Source organism: Hyaena hyaena, unplaced genomic scaffold (assembly GCF_003009895.1).
Source record: "Hyaena hyaena isolate Hyena2069 unplaced genomic scaffold, ASM300989v1 scaffold_477, whole genome shotgun sequence".
NCBI lineage: Eukaryota > Metazoa > Chordata > Mammalia > Carnivora > Hyaenidae > Hyaena > Hyaena hyaena.
The window spans coordinates 809,586-831,423 of record NW_024081112.1 but is presented as its reverse complement, the minus strand read 5'-3'; the positions used below and the strand labels follow the sequence as shown (position 1 = coordinate 831,423).

General features: G+C 40.1%; 2 protein-coding genes across 2 annotated transcripts in view; one reads left to right on the top strand and one right to left on the bottom strand.

Annotated features, from left to right (window-relative positions):
• Positions 1–3,295: 3,295 nt before the first annotated feature.
• The window catches only part of LOC120246687 (proline-rich protein 2-like), a 19,759-nt gene continuing 1,216 nt past the window's right edge, over positions 3,296–21,838 (bottom strand). The window contains exons 2-3 of the mRNA XM_039254331.1: positions 9,899–10,016; positions 3,296–4,028 (exon numbers count right to left, since the gene is read on the bottom strand). Coding sequence (XP_039110262.1) covers positions 3,296–4,028; positions 9,899–10,016 — 851 coding nt within the window. The remainder of the gene's footprint in view (positions 4,029–9,898; positions 10,017–21,838) is intronic.
• Positions 3,513–21,838, top strand: part of GNB4 (G protein subunit beta 4) — a 63,114-nt gene continuing 44,788 nt past the window's right edge. Inside the window, exon 1 of the mRNA XM_039254332.1 lies at positions 3,513–3,659. The gene's annotated coding sequence lies outside the window, so the exon portion shown is untranslated. The remainder of the gene's footprint in view (positions 3,660–21,838) is intronic.

The following is a 21,838-nucleotide window of genomic DNA, read 5'->3' as shown; positions in this document are numbered from 1 at the left end:
GAGGAATCTATTGTGGATCCTGTTAGACAACTTTCATTTAATATTTTAAAACTCATTTGTTGTTGTTGGAAGAAATCCTGTTACTTTAGTTCTGTAAAGGATAGTGCATGTATAAAATTTGGCCTCATCTTGAATACCATAGGATTGGAATGCATACAACACATACAACAGAACAGTACTGGAATATTTTACACTTTGATGGCTCTGTTCTTCATAATGCACTTGTCATTGGGAGCAAAGCAGGTTCAGAAAAAAAAAAAATAGAGGGTTTCCAAGGTATTATTTAAAAGTGTAGGTTATAAAGCCAGGGCACTGTAAATTTTAGGGTGGTTCACTGAGAGCCAGATTCAGATTCATTCAACATAGGACCAAGAGCAGAGCCTCTCTGAACTTGAAAATAGAAGAGCAACAGGCCCTGCAAAAGCAACTGAAACTAAACTCCCTGAAAAATAATGATTCCTCTTTCCCTTTCTATGATTCTCAATAGGGCATAGGGGTGGGGTTAGATATGAAGGTTAGTTGAATAAACCAAAGTGGCCAAGTCCCTTCCTTCATTCGTTCACTGAGTACTGAATACATGTCAGGTATTTTATTAAACACTACTCAGAATACAAAGATACTGGGGTGCCTGGGTGGCTCAACTGGTTAAGCATCAGACTTCAGCTCAGGTCATTATATTGTGTTTGTGAGTTCAAGGCCTGCGTTGGGTGCTGTGCTGACAGCTCAGAGCCTGGAGTCTGCTTTGAATTTTGTATCTCATTCTCTCTGTCCCTCCTCTGCGCGCTCTCTCTCTCTCTCAGGAAATGAATAAACATTAAAAGAAAAATACAAGGATGAAATGGGTTTTATCTTCAAAGGTTCTCTAGCCCGGACCCCATCATCCTCTTTAATAGAGTAAAATTTGAGAACAGGAGCCTAATGAGTTAGAAATCTAAATATCAACCAGTGGAACTAAATACAAGAGTACTGGGTTTAAGCATTACAAGCAGGACATATCACTGCAATTGTCTATACAAATCAGCAGTCTTCAAAAGTATTAACACAACTTTACCTCTTTTCTCTTTCTTTCTTTCTTTCTTTCTTTCTTTCTTTCTTTCTTTCTTTCTTTCTTTCTTTCTTTCTTTCTTTCTTTCTTTCTTTCTCTTTCCCTTTCTCTCTCTCTCTCTCTTCCTCCCCAACATTCTCTTGCTTTCTACATGGATTACATTATCACTTGCAATATTACCAATTGCTGGGCCACTTAGATGCATTAGTGTACTCTTAGGAAATCATTCCTGGTAATAAAATTCTTTTTGTCAGTTCCACTTTCAGATTTGCAATACAAGCTTGTCCTTTAACAATTAAGTGTTCTTTTCAGAAAAATATGCAGCAGATGTGGCAAAACAAAAATATAATATTCTTGGAAGTGGGCTAGTTTGGGTAACGATTCAACTTTCCTTTTTTATACTTGGGCTTTATTCTTCTAGTAATTTCTCCGTCCATAGCAAGTTTTCAGAAAGGTCAAAGTCATTATTTTGTGTAATTTATTCTCATATCTTCAAACAAAGGTCTTGTTATATTTTTTCAGGTTTTTGTAGTTAGGATTTATCATAGTTGTTGATTGTTGTAGCTGTAGTTGTTGATTTATATTTCCCCTAATCTTTCCTGGAATAGAATATCTCAGTACTTTCCATCAGGTTTTCCTAAATACCAACAACTTGTTTTTCAATGAATAAACTTAACCCAATGACCTCTCAAAGGTCTATAATGTCTATTAAGTTCCAGTGCACAAGAAGGAGACAGAAAATATCTAAGGAAAGTGGACTTTGAAGTCAATCCAATCTGGGTTCCACGGTAGGCTCTGCCCCTTCTACTGTGACTCTAGGTAAATTCCTTAATTTCACTGAGCCTCAGTTTCCTTATCTGTAAAATGGGGACAAAGTGCACATGTAAGGTCATTAAGAGAACTAAGCGCAATACAAAAAAAGCAGAGAGATTGGTGTAGAACAGGAATTCCTTAAATAATAATTTCCCTTTGTTCCCTTCTCCCATCCAAGTACTAACCAGGCCCGACCCTGCTTAGCTTCCGAGATCAGACGAGATCGGGCGCGTTCAGGGTGGTGTGGCCGTAGACCCCTTTGTTCCCTTCCTAAAATGACCGTGATAAAGCTCATGATTTAATCATCGATGTAAACCATTCAGGTCTCAGTCAACTTTTCTGACACTCTGATATGTTGACTATTTGACACTTCTCTTCTAAGTGGAAAAAACACCCCACAGAAAGGAAAATGAAAATGGGGGGGAGGGGGGGAAGGAACACCGTTAATTTCATCATCCCAGCACTACGACGGTTTCCATTTTTGTCACGGTCTGTGTTTTATACAAAACAGCCACATTTTCTCCAGAGTTGCACTCAGCCTGTGCTTAGCATGGCATCATCTCTTTTAAGGTACTAAAAGATTTATTCCAGGTGATAGTGGGAAGTTGCCCTGGAGGAATGGAAGGCTGCGGAGGTGTTAAAGTTCTCTCACATTGTTCAAACCTTTTTCCAGCACAGAAACTCCACAAAGAACTCCTCTGCAGTGTTCGTTACCCAGGGCGGTTTCTTTAAATTGTTTGACGTCAGAGAAGGAATGCTATAGCAACAGTCTGTCAAACTGGAATTAACTCAGAAGAAAGATGGGGGTGGGGAGAGGAAAACTGCTCCCGGGCGGTGCTGACTTCAGAGGAAGCAAATTGGATAGTTGCATTCATTTTATGACATTTTAAACCTAAAACACCCGGAGAACTGTGGAAAAAGAAAAAAAAGTCGGTTGAGATGCATATGATGTTTTAGCTCCTGCAGAGATGAGCGACTTGCCAGCGTTATCTGAAAGGCCTGCTCTCATCAGTGACGACAGTAACAATAACGTCCAAATATTGATCGTTTATTCAGGGGCAGGTTCTGTGCAAACGGTGTGTCATTTATTATGTTAGCACCTATTTTGCCAATTACCAAGCTGACCACCTGAGATGTACACGGCCAACCGCCCATCGATGGTGGAGCCGGGATTGCAATGCAATTTTGTAGGACTCCGGACTCCAGTTGACTTTCTCACACGCAGAATTCCAGATTTACACGTTAAACTTAAACGGGGACCTTGGGGTCTTCTACGTCAGCCCGCCATCCTGCCCACGAGCAAAGTGAGGCTTCTGCGGTGCCAGGAAGGAAACGGGCCACACCACTTGGGCGCAACTCAGAAGTGTGCTCCGGCGTCCAGGCGCCACAACGACAAGAAAACGAAACTGCCTGGGAATTAATGTTTTTCTTCTTCTTCTAGCAGGAAACGAGAGAGAAAATAGGAAGCAGAAGCTGCGCGCGGCGCCCGCCGCCCTCGCCCCCCGTCTCCCGCCCGGGCGGCGCGCGCTCCAGGCTGTGCGCGTGGCCGCGGCGCGTCCCCAGCGGGCCCGCGCGCCTCGCGCCTCGCGCCTCGCGCCTCGAGCCACGTCCCCGCCCCGGCCCCGGCGCGCCGCGGAGTTGGCTGCTGGGCGGCGCGGGCCTGGGTGTGGCCGGCGGCTCTCGGCGGCGCTGGTCTCGGCGGTGCTCTGCGCTCTGCTCGCCGGCTCCGCGCACGGGGGGCTGCCGAGCGCCCCGCGGACCCAGGCAGCGGCGGGTCGACGGGGACCCGAACTCCCTCCAGGTGGGCGGCCATCTCGCGCGGCACAGCTCGTGGTTGCGCTTCCCAAGGGGACCCCGGGCGTCCCGCAGGGGGCGTGGGGCGCCGCGGGGCCGTCCCGGCGGAACCCCGCCGGGTGGTGGCGCGGGGCTGGCCCGGGAGGGACGGGGCGGGCGCGGCTCGGTGGCGCTCCGCTCCCGCGCGGGGTCCAGCCCCTCGGGCGCCGCCTCGGGCACTTCCTGGGCGGCCGGGACCGCTCGCTCGGGGAAGCGAGGAGGCGGCCCGTTAGTCCCTGGCTTCCAGACCCCCAGCTTCCTCCCCGCGCCCCGAGGCTCCTCCGGGGGCCTCAGAGCGCGAGCTCGTGGTTGCCCCGAAAATAGCGGTGATTCGGGACTGCCCGGAAGGGTTATTGGGTGGAGAGCTCAGGGAAAGCTCATAAAAGTTTTCCGCTTAGTGCTAAAAATGAGACTAGTGGTTTCGTGTTAAATTTATTTTGGAAATGATACGTCCGTTATTGGGGAGGGGGTAGTAGATGTGAATTCGTGTGAATTCTGTACGTGATAAGATGTTTTCCTTTTCTCTCCACATTCTTTTTCTGCTTTAAAACACAAATGATTGCCTTCTACTTTGATATTTACTGCTATACGGTAAGGCAAGACTGAATTTCCAAAAGTTTAAAAACAGACTTTAATTTGTTTATAGAAGCGATGCTTTGTTATTTTGCATCTCTCTCTCCCCCTCTCTCTCCCCCTCTCTCTCCCCCTCTCTCTCCCCCTCTCTCCNCCCTCTCTCCCCCTCTCTCCCCCTCTCTCTCCCTCTCTCTCCCTCTCTCTCCTTTTCTCCCAGTCCTTCCCTTTCTCTTTTAGTGGAGGATGTGGATACATCTTTCTTTCGGCCACCGACAGAATGGCTCGGCATGTGGATTAAGCACCCTGCTGGGAAGTTTTCTTAAGACATTCGAGATTTAATTGTTGGTCAGAACGCTTTATTGTTATTCCTTAGTGTTGCAAACTGAGATGGTGACCTTAGAGTGCATCTTCTAGAACGCCGGGCACACGCTGCTTATTTAAGATGAAAGGGAAGTCATTTATAGTTGTGGAGGAAAAAGACGGTTTGGATACATAAAATTGTATGCGTTGAGGGTCTTTGTCATTGTACATTTTTAAGACGGATTGGTGTGGGGCTTTTGGTTTATTACTGATCCTAGGCTCTGAAAGTTTCTTGTGTGTTTCAGCATTTGGCTAAAGGTGATTTTAAGATTTTCCATGTTGCATTTTGGTTTATAGATGCATTTGAAACTGAAATGGAAACTTTTAAAATGCCGTTTTATTGGGGCGCCTGGGTGGGTTAGTCGGTTAAGCGTCCGACTTTCGCTTAGGTCATGATCTCGCGGTTTGTGGGTTCGAGCCCCACGTCGGGCTCTGTGCTGACTGCCAGCTCAGAGCCTGGAGCCTGTTTCAGTCTGTGACTCCCTCTCTCTCTCTGACCCTCCCCTGCTCACGCTGTCTCTCTCTCTCCTAGAAATAAATCATTAAAAAAAAATTAAAAAAAATAAATAAAATGCCGTTTTATTGAACGTGGTTAACCCTCTTGTGTATACACATTTATAAAATTACAAAATTGGTTAATGTGGCTTGCAATACCTTCAGGGTCATCTCTTTGTGAGCCGTAGGCATTATTTTTGTGGTTATTCTGAGTCATTGGTTCTTGTTCATCTGTAGAATTCTTTTATTATTTTTTCCAGCTTTACTGAAATATAATTGACATATAACATTTTATAAGTTTAAGATATGCATCGTGTTGACTGGATGCTCGCTCATAATGTATTGCAAAATGATGACCGTAGTATGGTTAGTTTTTTTTTTTAATTTTTAAAAATGTTTTGTTCATTTTTGGGACAGAGAGAGATAGGGCATGAACAGGGGAGGGTCAGAGAGAGAGGGAGACACAGAATCCGAAGACAGGCTCCAGGCTCTGAGCTAGCTGTCAGCACAGAGCCTGACGCTGGTCTCGAACCCACTAACTGTGAGATCATGACCTGAGTGAAGTCGGACACTCAACCCACTGAGCCACCCCGGCGTCCCAGTACGGCTAGTTAACACATCCATCACCTTACAGAATTCCCTATGTGTGTATGCCTGTGTTTAGCAACTTTCAAGTGTAAAATACAGTGTTAATCATAGTAACCATGCTGTACATCCCCAGAACTTACTCTCGTATAACTGGAAGTTTGTACCATTTGATCAACATCTCCCCAGAATTGTTTCTTTAAAGTCATTGGCGCTTTAGTATGTCAGCACATATTTTTACACTTTAAAAATAGATTCTGGGACATTTTGAAAATTGAGAATTGGAACAAAGTATCGGACATTTTTTTGCCCTTAGCAAGTACTGCCTGAGATGGTGTGATTTCTCTGATTTTTTTCAGGCATTTTACTAAAGTACACTGTGTTACTAGTTTCTTTACCTTGCTGCCTAGCTTTGCCTGTATTTATTATAGGAACTATTTGTTTGACATTTGTTCTGGGCTGGGGTGATCCTATACGTTATTCTATTTATATCTTACATGAACTTGGCAAAGGAGACATTATCCAGTTCTAAAGGTTAAAAAAAAAAAAAACACATTCCCCTGAGATGTTAAATAACTTGCCGCCGGTGGTCATGTAGCTGTTAAGTAACTCAACTGGGATTCAAGGCCAGACCTCTCTGAATCTGAAGTCCACGTTCTTTCCTCTGTGCCACGTTGACTTAGTGCCAGGACATGAGGAATGACCCTCAATTACTCGTTAGCATATTTGTAACTTTTCCAAGACATGCCAGAGATATATAGATTTGGTTTTTTTTAGCATTATCATTACTGTCCGTCTGTGTTATTATACCAATCCGCATGTCAGCCATTCTCTGTTCACCTCTTTATTCCTGGTTAAATGCCTAACTCAGGGTTCAAGACCTCCCTCTTGCGAGGGCAGATTTTCTCCTATTGACATTAATAGGTGGTGAATTAAAACCGACATTTTAATGTGGGTTTTCTAGAGCCATAGATACAACTATTTTGGAAGTTTACAAACAGTATGGCGATCTATTTTGGACTATGGGAACCCTCTGAGATTCCTCAGATTAAGCCACAAGATATTTTGATAGATATTTCCCCTTGCATATATCCTGTCTCTCCTACAATTTCAATTTTCTGCAGAATCCTTTACATTATTATGCAAACATTCTGTTATGTCTCTCATCTTAAAATTATTTTCTTGATCCAGTATTCTACCCCACTTCTCTGGCTCCACTTTGAGAAAGCATAATGTTTTTTTGAGAAAGTGTAATTTTTTGATAGAACAAAAAAAAAAAAAAAAAAAGACAAGGATAACCAGAAAGTAATTAGTCATCTCTGGGGGGTGGGTAGGAACTGAGGAGAAGGCTTAGTGGAGGGAACAGCACTGCTGTGATTGTATCTCTTTGTGTAGTTTTGAGTTTTGGAAACTTGATTTATATGTTCAAAAATAAGATTAACAAGGTTGAAAGAAAAAAAAACCTCCAAAATCGAATACAAACAGCAACAAATGAACCAACTATATTTCAATGACTCACACGAACTCTCTGAAGAAAGGAAAAATCCAAGTAAGTTTTTAACACAGCACTGGATTATCTACCCTTAACCTAAAGATAGAGCTGCAAAACAGCAATAACAACAACAAAGCCAACTTGAACCTGATATAGCATCGTGGTAGGAAAAAGCAATTCTTGAACTATTTTGTATGTGCTGTAGGAATGAGCAAATGAGTAAATTCATTGATATTTTTTGAGGTAGGGTTTTCACTGTGGGAGAAGGAAAATAAAGATATGAAGACAATGAAGCACTGTCTGGTGTTGGTTTGGAATTAGGGTTATTGTATATTTCCTTGCTCTGTCTGATGAACAGGTCTAGACGCAATGACACCCTAGTAGCAGTGAGCACAAGTAGTGCCCAAATCTAAGTGGCTGGTTCCAGAGCGGGGGCAGGGAAAGTAGAAGATGAGCCTAGAACACAAGTAAGGAAGTGTTCTCCAAAATGGTGGTGGCACACCACAAGGACATGGGAACTAGCTTGAGTGGCTAAATCTGGGAAAATTTGAGTGTCAAAATGAATTATGTGAGTAATGGAGTATAATCTCTGTAATAAAATAAGAACCCACAAGTTCATAATAAATAAGGAAAAGGGGAAAGCACTCTCCAGTAGACTGCCAATAAAAATGTAGAAGGATCAATAGAATTCATAAAGTAACTAGCTTGTAGCCATCATGGTCATGTTGATTCAGGCAAGTGTTACTATTGGAGAAAGTTTGATGGGGGAAAAGGATATTAATAGTTTCCAGTGGTCTCTCCGGAGATTAATGACCAAGGGGAAAAGGAATAACTTCATAGTACAGAAGTCTGGCAGACACCATCTCAATGAAGCGATCAATGTTAGTATCACCAATAGTGGGATAAACAGATTTTTCTTGGTGTTCTTGGACTGGGGATATCATTATTGTTCTGTGGTTTTTCTAAAATGCATAACCAAAATCTATGTAGAGGAAACAACTGACAGACCTTAATTGAGGGTCATTCTACAGAGTAACTAGCTTGTGCTTTTCCAATATGTTAATGTCATAAAGACAAAAACAAAGGAACTGTTCCAGATTAAAGGAAGTTTAAGAGACCTGAGAGTAAAATCCAATACGTTATCCTGGATTGGATCTCGGATTGGAAAATCCAGTTGATAAGACCTTATTAGCAGGACCCTGGCAAAATTTGAATATGTACCAAACATTAAATAATAGTATTTTATCACTGTTAAATTTCCTGAATATGATAATTGTACTGTGGTTATATAAGACAGTGTCCTTGTTCTTAGAAGATACATATTGATTTATTTAGAACTAAAGGGCCAAAACATCTTCAATTTACTCTCAAATAGACAAGCAGTAAGAATTATTACATATGAAGAAGGAACAATAAAAGCAAACGTGGCAAATATTAACAATTAGAGAATTTAGGTAAAGGGTCTAAGAGGATTCACTGTACTACTATTTTCAACTTTATGTTTGAAATTTTAAAAAATGGAACGTTAAAAGTAAAACTTTAAAAAATAAAACTACTTTGTGTCCAAAAACAACAAAAACATTTTTGAAGGAGTCCATGTAAGCTGTATCAGCGCCACTCCCATCTTGTTCTGAACCCACTCCAGAGAGACTTTGTCCTTCCTGTGCTGTGAAGAGACCATTTCTTCTCAAGGTCCAGCAATGTCAGGCCTGCCACATTAGATCTCTTGGCTGCATTTAACACAGGTGATAGATAACTTCCTATTGAAGCACACCGACTGATTTTCATCCTGCTTCACTAGCTGTATATATAGTACATGGTGTGATCATCTATCCAGTTGCTTAGGCTAACAATCCTAAGAGTTAGCTCTAATTCTTCTGTCTCACTCTTTCTATGTCTATTCCATTGGCACCTATAATCGGTTGTGACTTAAATATTATTTCAAATTTTATATTTTATTCCTACTGCCACTATCCTGGTGCTTTGAGCCAAGGGACTGGCCTTCCCTGGCCTGGACTACAGCAGTAACTCCTAACTGGTCTTTCTGCTTCCATTCTCAGGTTAGCAGAACCAATTACTATTAGGTAAATTCTGAAGTTTTACTGTGGTCTGGAGGCCTGCATGATTACATGGTTGAGCTCCTGCCCACTCACCTAATCTCTTCTGCTTTGCTTACTCCCCTCTAGCCTATCATCTCTGCTGTTGATTCAGCATGCTAGGTTAGTTTCTGCCTCAGGACCTTTGCATTTGTTGTATATTCTTCCTAGAATGTTGTACTCCCATTTAAGGCATGGCTCATTTGATCATTTTATTTAGGCTTTACAGATTAATTTATTTTAAAATAGCCTTGTCACTGTCTTAACTTTTTGTAAGTTTCTTTCCTCCTGCATAGTACTTATCTGTACTTGAAATTGTTGTTTATTTATGTGCTTTATTATCTGTCTCCTAGACAGATATAGAATAAAGCTCCATGACAACAGGGCCTTTGTTTGTTTTGTTGACTGCTGAATCCCTAGAGCCTGGAATGTGCCTGGCATGTGGTTAGAACTCAGATATTTGTTGAATGAATGAATAAATGCATAGATTAATATTTGCCAACTTTTAAAATTTTTGCTTTATTTTATTGAATACTATTTCATATGGAGAAGAGCGTCTCAGAGAATCCTGTAGTGTTAGTGCTGTTTGAAGTTTTTTGGTGATACTGTTTAGCTTCTCTGGAAGCTATCAGGTTGTCAATTTTGTTTCCCAGCTGCGTCTTCCTTTTGTCTGCCCTCTGGTGGAGGTAACACCGATAAGCGGGCAGAGGAGAACAGTAGGTCACTAGGAAGAAACGAAAAGGGAAGAACCTTGACTACAAACTGGATAATTAACTTTTTTCTTTTCTTTTTTTTTTTTTTAAATATTTTACTTATTTCTGAGAGAGAGAGACAGCGTGAGCAGGGGAGGTTCATAGAGAGAGGGAGATACAGACTCTGAAATAGGCTCCAGGCTCTGAGCTGGCTGTCAGCACAGAGCCCGACGCAGGGCTCGAACCCACGAACCGCGAGATCATGACCTGAGCCAAAGTTGGACGCTTAACCAACTGAGCCACCCAGGCGCTCTGATAATTAACTTTTAAATTACAAAGATGTAACTGATAAGCCTCTAAATTAACCATGTTATTATTGGAAAGATTGACCAGGAACAGGGCAATATTTGGATTTAAAGAGATACCTAGTTTAGGATGAAAAAAAACCTATTTACCTCCAAAATGTTTTGATTACTTAACAGATTTCCTGCTTAAATATACTTCATTCTCTTAAAATGTTTTTAATATTTTTCCAATTTTAGTAATATTAATATTGTTTCAGTTCATGTTTTGACTTTTCCACACGTCAGTAACATATGCCAATGGAGAAGCCAGTATTCAAACCTCAACAACTGGGTGCTAGAGTCCACACTCTTAATATTTATGCTTCACTACAGCCTTCTTACTGCCCTGTGATGAACAACATATGTTCCTCAATTTCATTTTTCCAGTATGCATCATGGAGAGTCTTCTAGAATTGCTGAAAATTGTATCTTAATTTGTTTTGAAGTAGCAATCACATTAAATGATTTCACCACCCATGTGCTAAAATAATATAAATTTAAAGTTTCTCTTAATGTCCATCTTTAATATTTAAGGCAGTACACAGCTAAAATTACTGCCCCCTTTCCCGTTTTGGCTTCACAGGGTTGTTCCTGTGCTGTATAGTTTTTACCAAGGAAACTTAATATCTACTTTGTGGGTAAGGGCAAACTCCCCCTCAAATGCTTATCTTACAATTGGAACCCCAGAAGGGAGCATTTGTTCAGAGATGTCATTAGTGCTGGCATCTTTGCAGGTGTTTAGAGCTCTGATGTTCTCATCTTAAACAGCTACGTAATGTTTCATCATATGGTTATGGCACATTTGCTTTCCTGTTGATATATGTTTGTAATTTTTTTTGTAATTTTTTGTTATGTAAACAATTGGATAGTGACTGTCTTTAAACATTCATTCTTACTTATTCAAAAATTCTGTGTTTCTAGAAGTCTTACTGTTTCTTCCTCATCTCATTTTTTAGCTATGGAGAAATTGATAGAATCTGTACCATAGAATGAGAACACTACTTTGGAATAGACAAAGATGAAGACAGTGGTCCTGTGCTGAAAGAGTAGTTTGTCTCTTAGCTTGTGTGTAAGGAGTTTTGATACTTTTGTTATGGTAACGTTTAGCAATGGCTTGACTCATATTTTCCCCCTCAATTTTTATGAGTTCCCCACCTACACACCATTACCGTGGAATTGCTTAAAGAATGAAAATTGGGCTTTAAGTATTTGGTAATATAAAATTAGAAACCCAGGAATGCACCTTAAGCAGAATACAACTTTGTTGTCTAACTGGCATGCAACGTAGATTATACATCATATTTAGGATAGTTAACAAGGCTTATAGTGACCAGGTTTTTATAAGCAAGTAATTTAAACATTTTTTATTTGCTAGGCTTCTGTAAATTAAATTATGTGCTTAATGAAAAAATGGTAGACAGGTAATTATTTAAGGAAATTGAAATTCGTCAACAAGGGATCTTCATTATGTGCCATACTTGCAAATTGGGTCTCTGGGGAAGCTGTTGTAGGGGAAGGAATAAACTTTTTGAAAAAATATGGTCTTGGAGTGCCTTACTGGCTCAGTTGGAAGAGCATGTGACTCGATGTTGGGGTTGTGGGTTAGAGCCCCTCATTGGGTGTAGAGATTACTTAAATAAGTAAATATTAAAAAAAAAGAAATGTGGTCTTGTCCCATGACATAAAAAGCAAAAGCAGTTGATATTTAAAAATTTTTAAACTTAAATATTAGTTTTTATGATTATATGTTAACCTTTATGGGAACTAAAATTTATCAACAAGGGATTTCATTATTAATTATTAATGTGCCACTAGAGAAGCTTTTCAGGGAAAAATATTTAAAAACACAGAGAAATCCTCCTCTAGGACTTAGGATATAAAGAAAAGGAGATGTTCATATGTAAATTTCATCCATGGTTTTTGCTAACTTTCAGTGAGGAAACATCTTTGTAAAGTTTTTAGAGATGATGGTGAGACACATTATAAAGGGATAATAAAGCATTAGGAGTAATGTGTGTTTCCTTAATGCTCCTGAAGAGTGAGCAGTATTGGTATATGTGATAGTGAGTGTTGTAGGATGAAAACATCAATAGGAGAATTGGAGCAATAGAATAAAACTAAATGTGTCTAAATGTAAAAAAAAAAAAAAAAAAAGGAAACCCTGTTCAAGCCACCTGGGAGATTTAAGATGGATGAATGGAGTTTGAGAACATTAGTGGTCAGGGAGGGAGTTGAGGATGGAGTGGAATCACAGATAGCTAGTGTAGGTTATTAGCTGTTAGTCTAAACCCAGGGAAGCAATCATATGATTGCTTTTGGTAAATAGTGTGATCCTGAAGTAGCATTGGTGGATAGCTGTTCATCTCAGACCATTATGACATAGGTGCATTTGCTTTTTAATTAGTAAAACCTCCAAAGTTTTACTTAGTGCCTAGGCATTATGGCTTTATGTTAGAAAGTGTGAAATCTTTACTAGAAGAAAGTATAGAGTGCTGTACTCTATTTCTACTTATTATTGGTAACTTTAAGATAATTTTACTTTTTAGTTTTTTAAATTTTTTATTTAAAAAATGTTTAAATGTTTATTTATACTTAAGAGAGAGAGAGGGACAGCGATCAAGTGGGGGAGTGGCAGACAGTGAGGGAGACACAGAATCCAAAGCAGGCTCCAGGCTCTGAGCTGTTAGCACGGAGCCTGATGCAGGGCTTCACCTCACAAATGTGAGATCATGACCTGAGCTGAAGTTGGATGCTTAACTGACTGAGCCATCCAGGCACCCCTAATTTTACTTTTTTTTTTTTTAAAGATATTTTACTTTTACTAAAGCAATGAACACACAGAATTGTAGCTATCTTTCCATGAATATGTTAATTGCACATCACATTTTGTCCTGTGAGGCCAAATTAGCAAATAAACTAGATCATGATGCCTGTTGAGCACTTATAAACATTTCTTGTATGAAATTTTGATAGCCACAGTTGTCATATTTATTTTAAAGCAATTTGGTTTGCAAAGTCGGTCAAGAAATTTGTTTTTTAGAAGGAGAGAGAAAGAGAGCCTGCATGCACCACTGAGCAGGGGATGGGCAGAGGGGGAGAGAGAATCTCAGGCAGGTTCCATGCTCAGCATGGAGCCCAACCTGGGGCTCTACCCCACACGGCCCTGGGATCATGACCTGAGCTGAAATCAAGAGTCAGATGCTCAACAGACTGAGCCACCCAGGCGCCCCCACAGTTGTCATATTTTCATCCTTCAGTGGTGGGATTCATTTAAACATTAAAAAAAATTTTTTTGTAATGTTTTATTTATTTTTGAGAGAGAGACAAAAAAGTGAGAGGGTGGGGGCAGAGAGAGAAGGAGACACAGAATCTGAAGGAGGCTCTGAGCTGTCAGCAAAGAGCCTGATGTGGGGCTTAAACTCATGGACTGCGAGATCATGACCTGAGCTGAAGTTGGGATACTCAACCAATGGAGCCATCTAGATGCCCCTAAACATTTTTTAGATATATACTTGATCTTAGCCAAAAGGCCAAGAAGCAATGAACATTCTTTAGATATAACCAAGAGTAATATGGAACCAGTTCTGGTAAATGTTAAGGGGTTTCTGGTCTAAGACTGTGTGACGTAGTGATACAGAGATGAACTATACATGGCCTTATAAAAAAAATCCAAGTGGTAATAATACTTGAGTGAAGTCATATGAGAAAAGACAGTCTGAGAAAGTTATGATTTACATAATTGTGATTTATTTTCCTAATGTTTGGTTTACAGAGTCTTAAAAATACTAAAACCAGGGGCTTCTCAACTTAGAGAAGGTAGGACTTTGAGAAGTCCTTTTAGGACTAAGTAAAAGGAATTTCCCTGCCATTTTACATAGCTGCCAGTGAATTTATAGAACTTGTTGCTTTAAGATGTAGTGCAGCTAAAAATATAAGCACACTAAAAATGGTTTCCGTTTAAGGGGAACTTAGTGTGGTAAGTTCAGCCATATTCTCATGAAATATTCAATTTTGGTAACATAACATCTTAAATATGTGTTCTGTTTCCACTTTTACATTGTACTATAATGATTATTACTTACTTTCTTGTGAGAAGGTGAACTTTTCTGATTAGGGTGGGTTATTGCCCATACCTAGTGTACAGTAGGTGTTAAATACATGTTTGTTGAGTGGAAGAATGAATCACATGATTTGGATTGACAGGTTGGGACAGTGTTCATTTCTTACATATTTTAGGATTCTAGCTAAAAATAATAGGAATAATGGAGGAAGAAAAACCTCCTTTTGAAAGGTTTTCCCAAATGTTGACTAGAATAAAGCTAAACTTATTCACTTAAAGCTTCAATTTTCTCTCCATATATGAATGTAGGATACACTGAAAGAATGGAAACGTATCCACTCTATTTTTAAAACATTCATTCTACACCAGGTTTTCATGTAATACCTGATATTGTTTTGTTACTACCTTTCCCTCAAAGACTTCTTCCCTTCTTTTCCTTGACTTAAAAGATAACTTTTTATAATTTGTAATTTAAAAATTAAAACCTAAAGAATTTATGATTAAATACTCAGCTTTTATAAATGGCAAATAGTCTAGAACACTGAAGGTGTCACAAGAATTTAATTTATAACACAAATGTAAAAATGTATGGGAATGAAGCACCAAAATCCGTTTGCTTTTAATTCCATGAATTCCTATCCATGTTTTTTCCTTTTATGCATGACATTTTATTGGGTCATGGAATTTACCATTTCAGTTTATATTTCTACCAAGATGACAAATCCTGTTCAATGACAGACCCCCTTATTCTTAGCCAAAGTGTTCACCCCAGTGCATCTGTTTATGATAGCTGGATGAAGAATTTGTTTTTTTTGTTGATAGATTTATGACTACCTGTGGCCTGATCTTATTGTGACTTGTTAAGAAAACTTAATCACAAATTATTTTTTTTTAAAGCCATAAAAGCTACTTTTGGCAGTTGAGCATCTAAGGCCCTTTTTAAGTTAATTCCAGAGATACATGAAACAGTGTCAGTGGGCATTTTTTCACATACTTTGCTACTTTAACGAAGATTATAACCTTTTTTTTCCAAGTATCTCTCTTTTCAGGTGTATGGGTGTTTCCTGATAGGAAGATAGCTGATTCCTAAGCTATCCTTCCAACTCTTGAGTTTATTTCATTCTTACATTTCTTAAAGAGTAAAACAAGGCCAAATACAAGTAGATTATTTTAAAGATGGTAATGGCTGACAAAAAATTAGATTATTGCTAGATACATTGTTTCCCTTGAGGAAAGGGAAGCCGACACCTGAAAATATGTCAAAGAATCGTTAAAGATTTCTTTGTAAAAATCATGTTTAAGTTTTGAGTATTTGAGAAATAGGAGATTTATGTGGGACCATCTCTCTTTTTCCTCTTCCCATTCTGGAGCCATTCCTCAGAAAAAAAATTCAAAAAATTTTCACAATTCAGATATGAGAAGTAAATCTCTATTTAAAAACTGATAAGAATGAGGATAATTTTTTTCTACAATTGTGTATTCCAACAAATATATTTTTAACACTATTAAGATGTTTTGTTTGATCAGGAAGGTAATATAAATACTATTTAGCATTTTTAGGAACTTCTTAATGCATGGACACGCGTTCTTGAACTTTTTTCCAATCAAATGGTTTTAGATTTGTTTCATAGGTAAACAAGAGTTTAGACCTGTGCCTCTCTGACCCCAGGAGGCACCAGAACACCTGGAGTGCTTTTTTTTTTTAATGTTTTATTTATTTCTAGGAGAGAGAGAGAGACAGCGTGAGCAGGGGAGGGTCAGAGAGAGAGGGAGTCACAGACTGAAACAGGCTCCGGGCTCTGAGCTGGCAGTCAGCACAGAGCCCGACGCGGGGCTCGAACCCACGAACCGTGAGATCATGACCTAAGTGAAAGTCGGATCATGACCTAAGTGAAAGTCGGACGCTTAACCGACTAAGCCACCCAGGCGCCCCTCACCTGGAGTGCTTCTTAAGCACCGATTGCTAGCGGGCTCCACCCTCAGAGTTCGTTCTTTAGGTCTGGGAAAGTGCCTAAAAATTTGTGTTTCTAGCAAGTTCCCCAGTGATGCTAATGCTTCTGGTCCCCACACATTGAGAACCACTGCTTGGGCTATTTAGTTCAATTAGTGGTTATTAACCTTGTTTCTTCCCTCACACACCTGAAGGGTATGTATAACATTAACAGTGTCTCCATCTAGGAGTCAAGGCATTGGAGTGAGCGGTGTGCTGGGGGCGGGCCAGGAGTTGATGTTTTCACAAGGTGGGTGTAGTTTAGAAGGGCTCTCAGGGTGAATGGATGTTTTCTCTCCTACCCTCTGTCCCCCTTTGAAGCTCTTTTCTCTCCTCCGCGCCCATTAGTGTCTTGGTCTATATAATAGGAGATAGGGATGATGTTCTCTCCTGGCAGAGAGAAGAATTCAGTCTCTAGAGTTTCCACGGAAGGATCTTCAGTGCTTCTCAAGGAGTTACAGAGAGAATCAAGTAGTTACGTTGCAGTATAACTGGGATGCTGAGGCCATGACGAAAATGCTTTCTGGTTAATAATTGTATTTTTATTTTTTAAGTATTTTGTATTTTAACTGTTGATCCAGATAAAGATATGGGCCTGCATAGACTTTCTGGTTATAGTGTCTTTGTATATTTCCCTTGCTGGGCCAAATTAGCCCTCCCTTAAATTTCCAAGGACATTTTGTGAATGTATATATTTAATTCCCAAAACAATCCCATGGCATATCTCCACTGTACCGATGAGGAAATTGAGACTCAGAGCAGTTAAGCAATTTCTCGGATCACACAGAAAGTATAATGCCTGTGAGTCCGCAAGCTCTATTAGGTTGTAAGAGCCTTAACCTCTGTAACCTGTAGTTTCCTCATCTGTAGATTGGGGGTGATATTAACCTCTACCTTCTGAAGTCAGTTTGAAATGCTTTAATGAGTTACTGTGAAGAGTTTTGAACAGTACATGACCCATAGTGAGTGCTCAATAAATGCCATCTCTTGGTTGGCTAACTCCTACTAACTCCTCAGTCTCGGGTTGTCCTAAGTTTGTGCCAGGTATTCTTCCTCTTACATACTGTAGGTCAGCAGTCTCTTATCCACAATTTGGATATACAAAATGCTTTAAAAACTGCAGGGATTTTTTTCTTCCATAAATTACTTAGTGGCACAATTTTATGTGATTTGGACTCGTTTTGTGCCACAACCTGGCCTGAACTAACGTGCAACTTGCTAGCCTATTTTTCTCCACTAGTTGCGAATATGCTTATTTTTTTTTAATTTTTAAAAAGTGTTTTATTTATTTGAGAGAGAGAGCCTGAGTAGGGGAGGGGCAGAGAGAGAGGAAGACACACAATCTTAAGCAGGTTCCAGGCTCTGAGTCGTCTGTGCAGAGCCAGACATGGGGCTCAAACTCACAAACCATGAGATGCGACCTGAGCTGAAGTTGTACACTTAACCAACACACCCAGGCACCCCGTGAATGTGCTTATGTTCTGCAGAAATCCTCCTTGATTATATGAGGGTGCTGCCTCAGGGTCCACTTGGTATGTTATGCAGTGTATGAACACACCTTTTTAAAATCTGAAAACTTCCCAAATCTGAAACACCTGGTCCTGTGGCTTAGGGTAATGGGATATGGGCCCAAGTAAGCACGCACATAAATGCCTGTTTTCCTACTTAACTAGGGAACTCCTGGGGAGCTGGGCCTGCCTCAACGGAAGCCCCAGTTCTTTGTACATGATAGGCGGTCAGTAAACGTTTGGTGAAAGAATGAATTGTGCCACAGCATACCATTAGGTGAAGGGAAACCAACTAAAGAGTGGCATCTGATTTATTTCCTGGAATACAGACAAAACAGGCGGCCTTCAGTTCTCAAGAGGCGGAATTTTTTACTTTGGGGGCACTTAAGTGCGGTGAGAAATTTGCTAGCAAAATAAAAAAAACTTGATGCCTGTGCTACATTTCCAGCAGCTCTAACTTTAGCTCTCATTTCAGTTTTTCTGTTGTATCCGTCCATTTGCCCCATGCAGCCTAGGTTTTTGGCTAATTTCTTGTGTAAGCCACACGGGGAAGATCTGTATATGGAATACTTGGGGTGGATAGGCAAGTATGTTTTTGTTGGTGGTGGTTTTCTTATTTTGTTTTGGTTTTTTTAATTTTGAGAGAGCTGAGGGAGGGAGGGAGGGGGAGAGAGAGAGAGAGAGAGAGAGAGAGAATATTCCAAGCAGGCTCCACACTGTCAGTGCAGAGGCCGAAGCAGGGCTTTAACTTATGAACCACAAGATCATGACCTGAGCCAAAATCAAGAGTGGGATGCTTACCCAGCTGAGCCACCTAGGCACCCTGCGAGTGTGTTTTTAAATTCCATGGTAAGAATGATCATAAAAGCTTTGAATAACTTACCTAATTGATTACGGGTTTAGGGTTGGGTTTTGTTGTTATTGTAGTAGTTGTTTAGTTTTTACAAAGTATAGGAAATTTAAAGACTGCAAAGAGAAAAACAGAATGTTAGAGTATTATAATAGTGACCTTGAATTTTCTGATGAATAGACTTAGTAAGCAAACGTAGTTTTATGCTTGAATTTAAGTACAATTTAAAATATTCTTTCATGCCTTATGAGCTTTCATGTTCAGTATGAAAATTCTTAGTTAAAAAACACTCCTATTTCCTTGTCTCCTAGAGATGAAAATGGCTGTTCAACACAGCAGTATAATTGTACAGGCTACATAATGCCGTGCTTTAGTAAAAATTCTGTGGACATTTTAAGAAGTGGAGAGAGAAGGTTTGAATTCTACAACTGTATTTTTTCTCAATTTATTAAATAAATTGGCTTGGATACAGTGGCTCATTGGTATTTTGATTATGTGTAACTGGCACAGCTGAACTTTTAAAAAGACAGCTAATACGCTGCTTTCTTCTCAACATACAATGCTTTCACTATATAATTTCAGTTGTGTTAAGTGAATTCGTATTCATGTTGAAAAAGAACTTAGTCAAGAAGTTATGGTAACTGAAAGGCCCTTCTTATGTTAAACTAATTTTGATTAAGTTATTAGTTTAAAATTGCTTTAGGCTGCAGTTTACTACTACTTCAGAGATTGTAATGAATAGCTCCACTGGGACCTAGAGTAAAACATCACCATTGGTGAAACTGAGAATTACATCCTATCCTTCTGATGTTTTTTGTTTGTGTGTTCTGTTCTTGGTTTGTGTATGTGTTTTGTTCGGTTTGTAAAGGAATGCAGATGGCTCATAGGTTATCTCCTATTCCTCTATCTTTTCTCCAAGGAGGGAAGTTTCTTGACCAGCTGGCTGAAGATAGATCCTGGGAAACCAACGTATTTAAGAAATGAAGGGGGGTCGGGGTGGGGTCCATGAAATACAGAGAAAGAATAGTCAGTGAAGTATAAGGAGGATCTAGGAAGTTGGGGTCATGAAAGTCCTAGTAGTAAAGTGAATGAAAAGGGAGTATCGGCAGTCAGATTCCGTACAGAAGTCTAAATGGATGCCCTTGAGATCCCTGGTTCCATGCTTGGCTTCAGTTCCCAGCAGCATCTCTGATCTTAAGCAAGTTGTTTAACTTGTCTGGGCCTCAGTTTCTTTTTGTCTTTTTTTTTTTTTTTTAATGTTTAAAAGTTTTATTTATTTAGGTAAGCTCTCTACCCCATATGGTGCTCAAACTCCTGACTCTGGTCAAGAGTCACACGGTTTTCTGAATGAGCCAGCCAGGAGCCCCTCTTTTTGTCTTTATGTCCTTCCTCTTATTTCATGGTTCCCAGTGGGCTTCAGGTGGGTTCAGAGATAAACTGAGGCATATTAAATATTTTAAGACTTTTTTAAAGCCAAAATCGATTTAGATTGGGCAGTGGTAGGGCGAGATTTTTAGAGAGCTGGAAGCAAACCCAGGAGATTACTTGACTAGCTAATAGCTGCTGCGGTTGCCTGCTTTGTAAAGCCTGGTTGGCTGTGTGGTTGGCGGTCTTTAGGTTTTGGCTTCTTAGCCTTGAGGCAGTCACAGGCTTCGGTTTGGCATTGCTTACGTATTCTGCTGCTGCTATTAGAGCCACCTCAGTCTGATGGTCTCGTTTCATTAGTGCAAGAGTTCGATTAACTATAAGGTATTTATTGTGGATCCATGTACGACTCCCTTTTTAAAATACCACCTTTGTTTGGGGCTCCTGGGTAGCTCAGTCGGGTAAGCAGCTGACTTCGGCTCCGGTCATAATCTCACGGTCCGTGAGATCGAGCCCCGCGTCGGGCTCTGTGCTGACAGCTCAGAGCCTGGAATCTGCTTTCGATTCTCTATCTCCCTCTCTCTGCCCCTTCCTGCTCATGCTTGCTCTATCTCTGAAAAATAAATAAATGTTAAAAATTTTTTTAAAATAAATTTCACCTTTATTAGATACTTAAATTTGCTTGCTTATTGATGAATACCTGTAAAGCAAATACTCCAATCAGGAATTCAGAAATTGATAATCACTTGCATCTGCTGTACCTGCGTGCTTCTCCCTTGTACTGTTTCGTCATTCCTTTCAAAACCGTTTGATTACGTATGTATGCGTTCCTAAATAACCTAGTTCTTAGTGTTCATTCTTGAGTTTTAGAAAAAGTATTATGCTGGCATATGTTTCTGAAACTTGCCCCCCCCCAAAATATTACTGTGTAGATTAATCTACATTGTATACACCTGTAGTTCATTTGTTTGCATTGCAGTAAATTCAACATAAAAACACTACGATTCTCCATTCTGGTGGTGGGCATTAGTGCGTTAGTTTACTGCTATTACAAGTAGTACTGTATGAACCCAACTCTTGAGCAACCTGAGCACATGTACTTGAGTTGCTTTTAGGGCATCTGTACCCAGAAGTGGAATTAAATCTTTTTTTAAATTTTTATTTATAAGTAAACTCCATGCCCAGTTGGGACTCGAACTCCTCACTCGAGATCAAGAGCGGGCACCCTCAGAAATGGAATTGTCAGATTGAAGGATAGACCTATCATCACCTTTGTTAGATCCTGGCCAAGTTGCTTCCCGAGAGTTTTCCTACCAGAATTGAGTTAGCATTTCCCCCAACTTTGCCAGTTCTGGGTTGGTAAAAGGCGAAAGATTTATTCGATCTGAAGAGAAACCAGAGTATGCCAGTTCTGGGTTGGGATAAAATTCTATCAACCGGATAGATCTGAGATGGTTTTTATCTGAGATGGTTTTTACGTGCACCGCCCTGGTTACCGAGCTTGAATATCTTTTCATTTGTATATTGGCTTCCACAGTTTTCCCTGCTGTGATCTGCTGATTTTTATCTTTGTACGTTTTTCAGTTGGACCATTGGTCTTTTTTTTTTTTTTTTTAACTTTTTTGTTGAGAGAGAACGAGAGAGGGAGAATGAGGGAGGGGAAGGGGAGGGGGGAGGGGGGAACGAGAGGGAGGGGGGAGGGGAGCGGGAGGGAGGGCTCGGCCCCTGGGAAACACG